General features: G+C 41.2%; 1 protein-coding gene across 1 annotated transcript; it reads left to right on the top strand.

The window, feature by feature from the left end:
- The first annotated feature begins 271 nt into the window (after positions 1–271).
- LOC109039435 (uncharacterized) lies at positions 272–11,001 on the top strand. Its single transcript, XM_019054909.2, has 3 exons — positions 272–756; positions 6,410–6,509; positions 8,327–11,001. The coding sequence occupies exons 1-3, from the start codon at positions 739–741 to the stop codon at positions 9,622–9,624; spliced, it is 1,416 nt and encodes a 471-aa protein (XP_018910454.2). The 5' UTR covers positions 272–738; the 3' UTR covers positions 9,625–11,001.
- Positions 11,002–11,533: the final 532 nt, after the last annotated feature.

The following is an 11,533-nucleotide window of genomic DNA, read 5'->3' as shown; positions in this document are numbered from 1 at the left end:
TTTTTTTTTTTTGCTCGGCCAGAAATATTTCTCGGGAAAAAATTGGCCAATTAGCTTAAAAATTTCGTTTTTTGAAGACAGGAGCGCTATTAGTCTAAGCAACCAGCGATTCTTCCTAGATATATGACGTCATCCTTCAAGGTGCGTTACAAACGCAGTTGGCATCCTCGCAAAGACCATGCTGTGCGCTCGGTAGGAAGTACAGTCGCAACGTGAACGCGGGGGGATGGGCGACGGACGAGGGCGGGGGGGGGGGGGGCTACCTTGTCGCGTCGCCCTTCCTCACGAAAAAGAAAAACAAACACTTTCTTTTTCGACGATCACCGTGGCAACCGGTCGGAGCTCAAGCGGGTCCATCGGTTTCGGTTTCGATTTCTCCGGGGTATTCCGTTGGATGATGAGCGATGGAGCCCGATCGCGACACACGCGGTGTACAATTACAGAACACTTTCAAAAAGGCGTAACAAAATACGTAAACGCGGGGTCCGCCGTGACAGTGTCGCACGTGAACGTCCGATGACACAAACGCACCGCTGAGATGCCCCGCGGAGGGCAGTCGTCGCCTTTGAAAAAGACACTCCTCAAATGTGCACTTGCAGTCCTAGTTTAAGTTGCAGCTCGCGAATCGAGCACTTAGTTTGGAATTAAAAGTTGTAGTTTTAGCAATCCAGTGTTTGGGTTTGTAACCCTGTAGTGCTAGTGTGACTCCTTACTTCTTAGTGTTTTTATTTCGTGAAAATGGATTACCCAAAACACGTGAGTATTCTTTCGTGTACATATTTGGCCTCAAATTTCCTTACTGAAAAAAAATGTCTTCATTTGTTCTGCACACAGTGATGATTGATATAGTACCATAGTATCTTACTCCCTATGAAATAGTAAAATCATTAATTTTTCAAGAATATTCATTTTTTTATTACTAGTGATAGTGAGTGATCAAGTAAACGGGGTTTGAGCACACCAAGTCACATCAAATTTGAACGAAAAAAAGAGGTTTGAAGTTTCATTCCTCCATGAGACTTAATGTTAAGAACAGTAAGTTAAATGCCTATTTTAAGTTTCAAAATATTTTTTCCCAGCTTTGAATTCCTGACAGGAGAGAATTTTACGACTAAGGGAATTCGGAACTACTCCTCACTCATTTTTCCTCAAAATGCGGCTTGGTGTATTTTTGATAAACTCGGTTCAGCTACGACAGGAAAATATTTTGAAATAAAACTCTATTGATGACTTCAAGAGGATGAAAACACTTCGTAAAACTTGACAAGGAAAAGCTAATCTTTGATTACGTATGGAAATTGTTTTTAAAAAAAGCTATCAGTTATGAAAAAACACGCTCATTGTCCCTGCTTTTTGTGTGAGAAACGCGCACCCACTGCGGTAGAAAAACCGTCGGGATTAGATACTGTGCTTTTTGAGGTTTCAGATGAAATTTTCTCATCGTGACCGGCCGTATGAAAATATGCTGAGCATTGTCAGTGTAATTTGTGGATGTGGTTACTTAGTGAATTAAAATGATCTTACAAAAGGTGAAAATGACTTTACGCTCCTAAACCACTCGCGCGGCCAAAGTCAACAGTTTACCCTCCTCTCAGATTTATCAGTGCGTGATTAAAGGGGAACTCGCAACTGAAAGAAAGGGGGTAAACCCCTAGAAAGTTTCTGAATTAAATACACAAAGATACTGGTTTCCTGTTGCGGTATGCATACATCAACTTTTATCTTGCTTAAGGTTCTTATCAGATAAAATAAAATGTAAACCTTTAAGTGCCCAGAATGTTTGATCGTCGCTGTGCGCTGAAGTTGTCACTGTAAATTAAGAGGGAAGTGAGGAAGAGATTTTCAGGAATTGTCGAAGTCTGTATCAGAAGTCTGTCAAGAGTAGTCCAAAAAAATATTCCATAATTTTGTAAAGGGCTTATATCATCCTCTTGTAGTTTTAATGGGGAAAAAATGGTTTCTCCCGATGAAAGGTAAATTTTGAATAACCATTAAGAACAATCGTGTTTTTAAAATACGCATTGGAAATTTTGGAAATGAAAAACAAATCAACATATAATTTTTGGTGGCAAGTCATTTTTCCTAAAACATTTTTTCCTACTGCAATTTTTCCTAATACTTTTTTCCTACTCGTTTTTTGTTCCATCACAGTTACTCCTACGATTGAGATGTCCTACTGGCTTTTTTCCTAGGGGCATTTGTCCGAAATTCAATTTTAAAACTAGGGGATCGAGAAAGTAAAAAAACAACATAGGTACCTCACAAGTTAAAATTGTGGCCGCATGCCCGTAAGTAGTGGAGCTTCATCCTCCTTCTTATATTGAGGGTATAGAAGGCTCAGCTTGTAATGTCTCCTGTTCACGGACTTATATTCGGCTCGCTGAGAAAACTTTACTCTTTCTGAAAAATTTCCCTCTACTCTGCTCATGTTTACGTTTCAATTATTATTGAATTATTAGGACAAACACCCTTAGGAAAAAAGCCAGTGGGACATCTCACTCGTAGGACTTACTGTAATAGGACAAAAAACGAGTAGGAAAAAATTAATAGGAAAACCTGATGTAGGAAAAAAAAATTTAGGAAAAATGACCTAGCACCGCTCATATTTAACTTTCAAATCACCCTCCAAAGACTTCAACGAGAAGACCTCGCCATTAAGTTCTATTTATTTTTATCCCAACAAGGGCGTATGTTCCTTCAGCTCACCTGTTAAAAGCATAAATAATATAATATTTTCAGGGAAAGAGAGATATTCAGGAAGTCATGTTTGAGGATTTTGAGAGGATGAATCTTTTTTTCAGTTTTACAATGAATACTGCGACTAGTTCTACCAAAAATAGAATTCTCTAGTATCTTCGATTTTCGTTTGAATCACTGTTCTCACTACCTTACGCAACTTTTCTGCTCTCTATGATATCCGGACTCCCAGCTGGAGTTCTTTTCCTCGGTTTCCTTCCTCCTATTCCGGGAGAGAGGAAGAGGTGAAGGAGAGCAATTATATTCCACTTTAAATTTGTCTGCTCAGACAGAGAGGAAGTTACGTGCTCGAGCAAATACCTACTTATTTATAAATTATCAATAAATAAATAAATAGAAGCAATCAATGATAATGTGTTGCGGAAGTAAATGATAAGACCAAGTAGCTATAGTTTTGACCAAGGCCATAAAACGACTTTCGTTCATCATGGACTATTTGGATCCGAGAGATTGGAGTCGAATATTCGTTTTCTTGCTACGAAAAAGCTCCGAAGACAAATGAATGGACTATGGCTTGATAAGGGCAAAAATCAACACAATTATATGACAAAGGATTTCTTTATAACTACAAGTCTAAATATTCTAAGGAAAAGCCAGAGAATAATAGGTAAATCCTTATGGTAAAATGTAGTCCAATTGAGATAAAATTATTGTCTCTAACTTGCTGTTTCTAGACGTTCAGTCTCTAGTTTTACATTATTAGGTGAGAACTTATTCACTTGTTTCCGAAAATCTGCCCTCATTTCCTTTTCAAACTCCTCAGTGCAATTCCTAGGTGGCAAAATAAAGGTTGTCTCTTTACGTCAAAATTTTTTCCTCTGATGTATGTATCTAATTCACGAGTGAAATACTCGCAATGGCTTCTGCTTTTTATTTTCATATGATTTTAGATACTCATTATTCGCACGAATCGTTTCATCAATTTCACCCAGCCATTCTTTAAACTCATTATCTCTCCTCTGCTCTGTTTCTACAGTTTCTTTCAAATCTAATGCTGTATCATCGTTTCTAACCTCGCCAAACATAGTACAACAGCAAATAAGCATATTAGGACTCGCTTATTAGCGCCTACAAGACTGCAGGGATACTTCACGCATTGCGCCAAACACATTGCGGTCGCTGCGCTGCGCTGGTCGGCGCCAGACGCATATTAGCGCCTACAAGAGTGCAGGAATACTTCACGCATTGCGCCTATCACAGTGCGATCGCTGGTTGGCCCGACAAGCATTAGCGCCCATAAGAGGACTGTAAGAGTCCTTAACGCATTGTGAATTTCTGAACTTCTGAGATGTCTCGCTTGTTTCAAAGTTCGGTGGCAAATTTTCAATCGCGCAGCTGTCATCCATGCGCGCTTCCACCCTATTTCAGGCGCGTAGAAGAATTTCGATGCACGTATGATTTACTGACGGTCTCTATGTCTGCTCTCTTTTCAATTGCAGTTTAATATCTATCAAATTTATAGGAATTCTTGTAAAATTTGTTTATTTTATTCTTTTCTTTCATTCCATCATCCGGGATTACCTGGGAAACGATCGTCAATATTGTGTGAGGGCTGGTACAAATAATTGATAACCCGAGCGGTCTTCCCACCTATATGAGAGAGTTAGCTTCAACTCAGCAATTAAGTCACAGTAGGGAGTTACCAAGATTACGGAGCGTTTTTTTCCATTGTAAAAAGATGGAGCATATCGACTATCGAGGAGCAATCGTGACTTAATCACGGGGTTTGGACTCTAGCGCGGAACTCCTCCGAAGGTATCCAGTTTTCCCGACGAGATTTCCGGCTGATCAAGGATAATTAAACTATTACTACTTTCTGAGGTATTCAAGGGTGCCAGTGACCTATTTTAGAAACTCCCGTCGGCTTAAAAATTCTCTAACATAGATATACGGGATTATGGGCGTCTGTGATCAGATTATTGAATCGTTATTAAATGACCTTGATCAAAGAGTAGAAAGAAAGGGGAAGAAAGCCCCTAAGAAAGGGGTTTTTCGATCAAGGTCAGGTAATAACAATTCTACAATCTAGGTGCTGAAGGGCATCAAAGTGGCCCCCAATCGTCCCATATCTCTCCGCGGCAGCACCTATCCTCTCTCCCAGACAAACTGAACAATCTTACCAACGCTCTGATTAGGTTTGCTTTGATGCGGAACCATAACTCCCTCACACGCAGAACATCCACTTATATTAAAACTTCCCCTCTTGTTGCCTTTGGGAAAATCAACGTCATCTCCTCATCTTTTTTTGCGCAAATTCTAGAAGTACGCGGCTCTCCTGAGTGCCTCACAGTTGATGATAATAATACCAGTAGCAGCGAATTTTTCTCACGGGAATGATCTCAATGGTCAATGTATTAATGGATATGATTAAACGCGTGTTGTCAGTTAGATCATCAGCCCCGACTGTGCCCCAAGGCACGCACGATCCAGGCGGGTCTTCCGCCGCCCTTAAATCTAACTCATCCCTTAATGACACAAAGCCTTCACCCCTGAAGGAGGACCCCGCACGTTTGAATTTGTAAGGGACACCTTTAAACACAAGGAACAAGGATAGTAAAAAAAGTAACTATAAAATATGAAGGCAGTCAAAAAAAAAGATCCAAAGAAATCCTGAGGCCAACCGGAATGAACTATGCCAAAGATATACGAGGATCTTACGGTGACAGTTCCTTCGTAATCAGTGGCGTGGCCGGTAGCGTGCTCTGCGATATATCGATTGATCTGTCATTTAAACCTACAGAAAAGGATCGATAGACAGGTTTTTCACAACGAGCACCTTAATAATGGATACTTAACCATAGCTTCCAACGAGAAAATATCGATAATCGATCATTCACGCATTGCCTTTTTAATCGTAATGAACGATAGTGCGTGAAATAATAGGGGTTCAGAACGGCCATAGACACAATATCAAAACCAAGCAACTGGTTTTGGTAGGAGCATGTATGAAGGATGGTGGACGGTCGGTTGCTCAAAAAAATGATCCATTGGGTTCCTAAAGTAGGGTGGCGTAGGTGTCCAGTAACAGGTTAGCGGCAGGGATTAAAGGAAGAAATCAGAATCGTGTCATTTACCTAGTGATCCGTGGGGTGATAGATTTCAATGACGATTGGGAGTCGTAGAGCACCTTGGTGCGCTGAAATGCGGCTAAAAATAACCGTTTAAAAATAACATTTTTAAAAAATCTGGCCCTAGGATTCACTGGACAGAAGCTCCAGATATAAGGAAACTGTAAGTTAGTAACTTTACAATATATTTACCTGTTCAACGCATACACCTGGTAATTGTCTTTGATCGAGCTATTTACCTAATCTATAACGATGGTGAAACTGCAGAAATGCGTATCTCGGTTTTCGGCGTTGCAGAATTCCTGTCATACATTATTACCCAGAAAACTACCCAGACGTACTTTCTCGAAAACTTCGGTGATTTTGCTCCTCTAAGTGAAAAAAATTCCGTGAAATTCTAAGTCATGATGTTGATACAGTCTCCTTTGAAAAAAAATAAAATAAGAACGGAGATTTTGAAACACTGCAACTGAGATACGCTGTTCTGTGGTTTCACCATCAATTAGTTTTTAAACATGAATCCTCCTCAAAATTCTGCTCGCTGGTAAGTCTCCGCTTCATTTTACTTTTCCAACTTGTTGCAGATATTTTTCGCCCTAAGTCTTTGCCTATGCATGAGGAACGGAGAGTCGAACATTTACATACTGGAGGATGCCATTTACAGGAACAGCCAAGAACTATCTGGTGCGTACAAGTAATTAGATAATGCATGCGCGGAAAAATGGTTGTCAACAGTGTCTTCATTTTGGCAACAATTGACGATTCGATTACCAGCAGTAGGCGATTGGATTGGATTCAACAGAGTCGTCGAATTTTTGCGTGCGGTGCATCTGGGAAAACTCGACGACAAAATTGATGAACAACCTTATGCACTCAGATCATATGGACTGCATCTTGCAAAAAGGAACCAGGAACATTGCAATGTTGCTAAAATTGTACATATTTTTTTGTCTTGGAAGAAAAACCCGATTATCCATGAACAGTTCCTATTTTACTCGCTAAAAACTGTTTTAAGACAAAAATTATCATGTATATTTCATATTCTTTCATGGTTTCAGTAGTTTTATTCCAAAGGATAAAGTTGCACAATCTTAGCACCATTGCAATGCTTCTGGTTCCTTTTTGCAAAATACAATCTATATGTAAACCTTTTACATTATGGAAAAGATTAAAAAAAATGAGAGAGAGGAGACTAGCAGTATAATTCATTTGTGAGTATGAGCGACACGAACCTTTTGCAAGAGGTTGGTCCGCGGAGCGACCTCTCGCGTGGAAAAACATTAATAAAATAATCACATTTTAAGTTATCTGGTTCAAATCTGCGCGGTACAGATTTTTTGAAAAAAGATCGTTCATCATATCACAGAACTTAGGACGAGTGATGCGGCTCCAACAAAAAATTTCCTTCAAAACGATGAGTATGCAAAACCGCAATACGGCTGAGCCCGAATAGTTATCGCTCAGCGCCGCGAGGAGCGCTTTGGACGTAAAATCAGTCTGCAATAAAATGTTTTCAGTCGGATGCATCTTGAGGATGACCGGTGAAAAGTGAACGTAAAACCCTGTGTCCACTTGTCAAAATAGCGTCAAAATGGAAGCTCAAAGTGAATCGACAAAAACGATCTGTTCGCGATTGTTGATCAAAAAAGATTCGCGCCGCTCTATTTTGAGCTGCAACTCTCATCAATTTCATCAAGTCCCGACTTAGAGACACTCATCGACGAAATCGATTCACTTTGAGCTTCCATTTTGACGCCATATTGACGAGTGGAGACAGCGCTTACGAGGTTGGAAATGAAATAATTCTAGAAAAATTACGCACAACTCTCGTTTAAAATAAAAAGAAAGAGAGAAAACAAGTGCTTAAACTTGCATTGGAGCAGAGGACAACTATGATGGTTCCGTCTTTTAAACGTTTCACTGTATTTGTTTTGGCCCAGTTGAGCTGCAATCGAGACTGTGGGTGTAATTTACATGCTGTGTTGACATACCTCTTTAAATCTGAGAGCATGAATCAAATAAATTGTTCAATATGCCTTTGACCACTATTTTATACAAACGAATCAACGATTTTAAGTGCACGGTTTTTCCCCGGTACTTGATAGGGAATTATCTCCCTCTTATGTTTTTCTTGTTACTCTGTAATCGATTTTCTAATTAATAATAATGCACTAGTTCGCAAAAAAATTTGTACTTGTTTCTTTGAAATTTCTGTGCTTGGTGTAAAATTTTAATTGATGGTGATACTGGAAAACATCAACCCCACGCTGAATGTGTGTGTTTTCATAAAGTTTCGATTTTCATTATAGCTCTATCATAGGAAACAAATCATGAGAATCTTATCGGGAAACATTTACCGGAACTAATGCAGTTTTCTTGATTTGTCCCGAAATCTCGGATGAAATGAAAAATTCGGGGATTTTATTTGCTCGTTTTTGTATCCGAATATGAGGTTTTTTCACTCCCCAAATTACCCTCTTGGCTATTTCATTCTGTTTCAGGGAATAGATATAAACGACAAACCCACCCTGCTTCCACATTTGCCAAGTTCTCGGGAGCGGATGACGTATTCGGTCCTCTAGTCGGTCACGTGCGGCCACCCCTTGACCAAGGCGAGCAGCGCTCGGATTTCAACGGGAATCTCACGCCGAACCTGGCCGACAGCGTGGATCTGACCCAACCCCAGGGCCCACCAAACGGTCTCGTCGACTACCTAACGCCACCCAGTCCCAACGTCCAAACACCAGCCTTCAACCCCACATCTCACACGCTCAATCCTGCTCCACTACCCCCTCCCTTTGCACCCACAACCACCCCCGACTTCTCAAACTTATTCGGCTCAGCCTCGCATTTCTCGTCCTCCTTCCAAGCGCCGGCACCAAACCATGGTCCACAGTCGCGTGATCTGAATGGAATACATATTGATCAACCCTTCCAACCCACCCTCCTGAACGAGGGAGGGAAATGGGACCTAGGCTATGACGCAAGCGAGATCCTCAATCCGCCCGTGGAGAATTCCGCTCCCTCGCGACACCTAGAAGACAGCTTGGGGCCACCCCCGAATTTCAGGCGGCCCTCTAGTCTTCCCGCGAGCAACCCAACCTTCGCAGCTAGTCAAAACGCCCCCGTGAGTTTCAGTAACCATAACCAGTTCGCCGACTACAACCAGGGTCACAACAACTTCCCCACGACATCACCCTTCGGGCCCCCTCCTCAGAGTCCCCACCACGCCCCGCATTCGGACATCGTGTGGGGGGTGCCGAAATCCAACGGCATCCCGCAACCCAGCAACCCGTTCACCAGCGGTTTGGAACCTCCCGGTTTTAGACAACAGCCGGTGAATTCCTTCAACAACAACCTGGGGCCGAAGAATCTGGGGTCCCTCGGGGCTGCATCCCAAGCGACGTTCACGACCAAGGCTCCGCCCCCGTTCAGCCAGTTCGACTCTTTCGTCCCGCAGGGCTCCGTGCGCGACAACGGGTTCCTGATACCCCCGAGCGATTTCGGCACGCCGCCGCAGCACACCAAGCGTCAGTCCGAGTCTCTGGTGCCTCCTTACAAGTTCTTCGGGTCTCCGGGGACGAGGAGCTTCCAGAAGAAGCGGCAGAGCGTCGATGGATTGGGTGGCAAGAGGTGGGCGTATAAAAGGCGGAGTGATGACGAGGATGCTGACTCGGAAGAAACGGAGGGCGGAGCTCAGATCCATGCCCCGGTTTTTTCGTACGTCAAGACCGACAAGAACGGGCATTTTAAATGGGGGGTGAGACAAGGTCTGCCATCAGCTTTCACGGCCAAGTAAACAGATCAATTCAACTAGAGTCCCTTTATACTGAGAGTCAAGACAACACCCCCTCATGGAGTCACACACGGGAATAAAAATTACAGAAATTGAACGTTTTTTGTAATCTCTGATCGGCCCATTCTCAAATTCCTTTCTCCGTTTCTTCTCTCACTCCTTTTGTTCCTTGCCGAACCCATAATTCCCTGGTCCATTCCAGATTATAATCTTTGCAATCGGTGAAAATGTAATCTTCATTCCCGTTTGTGACACTGTGAAGGCCTAAAATACGGGAACCAATCAGAAATGGATTCACATTGTCTTGACTCTCAGTATAAAGGGACTCTAAATTTAACTGGTTTATGTTGATAAGGGCGCGCGTAATAAATGTAAATTGGACTTGATGTCAATGTTGGGCAGTTGGTGCTGATTATTGAAATCGACAGAGAAAGAACTAGACAAAGAAGACATAGGGGGTCTGGAGCGAGCCTATTGGTTGAAATGGGTGGTTCCAATAGACTGAGGGAAAAATCGATGGACTAACTATTGGGTCCCTTGTGGGCTGCTGTTGGTTAGTCTATAACCTACCTCTTTAGTCCATTGCGACCTCCTATTCCCACCAGTTGGAGCCCTTCGTATCCTTTTCGTCTTCTTTGTCCATAGCTTTGTCGATCAATTTCAATAGTAATCGGCCCGCTGAAGGAGAACGGATTCTGTGTTGCTTTGTCGAAGTGTAGGTACAACGTGTGCATTTTCTTGCTGCTATGCATCCTTACAGATTTAAGTTTTTGCCAAGACAAAAATGTGGGGAAGCAATAGAGAAAAATGGGGGCAAATTAAATGTACCTTTTTGCTTACGAGAGACAGTAATATATCATACTTAGGCAATGCGCAATTTGATTTGGGGAGAAATTTGGAAATGTATCAATCACCAAGCGCCATAAATTCATCCACCAACAATGTAAATTACGTATATTTTTTGTAAGTATATATGAGTGGTTTTTTTTTGTAAAAATGTTCGTTTCTAATGTTTGTTACATGCTGTAAAGAACAGCGCAGTGATTATTGGAAAGTATCTCAAAAAGTTGCAAGCCGGGAAAAATGAAGTGGAAATGAGTAAAGTCATTTCCTTCATCTCTCATTAAATTAATCACAAAATTTTGTTGAATTTTTTTCGAGGCATTGTAAGTCTCAAACTACATATATGAGAGTATCTACTGATTTGGTGCCTCCATATTTACAAATATTAAGTCATTGGATCCAACGTGAAAGTTATTACTTTCAATCGCACAAGGTACTTGTTCTGCGTGTGATTTCGGAGATTTCACCTTAACCTGTACACGTAAATATTAATAAAATAATTTTCTCTCAAACTGTCACTTTGTAATATGAACAGAAAAAAAATCGAATAAACTTGTTGAAAATAATGTTTAGCTTTTTTCTTCTTCTTCTATCCTTCATCCCTGAAACAAAGTACAAAGAAACATTGAAGCAGGTTAAACGTTTCTATTAGTCTAGATGAAAGATACACAATGTAAGAGTGAGTTACAGAGAGGAAATGAGAGAGTAGAGAGGAAATAAAAGAGAAAGAAAGGAGCAAACTAAGTGCTCTCGTGAGTTTGAAGAGCACAATGAAAATTATTTGATAACAGCAGACTTATGAGGATTGTGTAAGGATCCCATATGCAGCAATAGACTTAAAAAGCCAACGATAAACTTTTAAAATCATCCAGTTTTTCACTTTTGGAGCGAAATCTTGGCCTTTTCAAAAATTCAAGTCACCCTGGTAAAAATTGGCAGTAGAATCTATGTTCCAAAATACCATAGACTTAAAGCCGGCTGTAAGATTTCCAATAACTTCTGTAGCCGGCAGTACAATTTCTTACAGCCTTTTAAAGCTGATGGCGATTAAGCATTAGCCAGACGATAA

The sequence above is a fragment of the Bemisia tabaci genome, chromosome 3 (assembly GCF_918797505.1).
Source record: "Bemisia tabaci chromosome 3, PGI_BMITA_v3".
Lineage (NCBI taxonomy): Eukaryota > Metazoa > Arthropoda > Insecta > Hemiptera > Aleyrodidae > Bemisia > Bemisia tabaci.
The sequence above is the reverse complement of the archived record's forward strand: the minus strand, read 5'-3'. Positions and strand labels throughout refer to the sequence as shown.

Excerpts from the sequence above, each read along its gene's own strand:
- LOC109039435 (XM_019054909.2), top strand. Across the intron at positions 6,510-8,326 it reads GAACAGCCAAGAACTATCTG|GGAATAGATATAAACGACAA; the intron begins GTGCGTACAAGT and ends ATTCTGTTTCAG.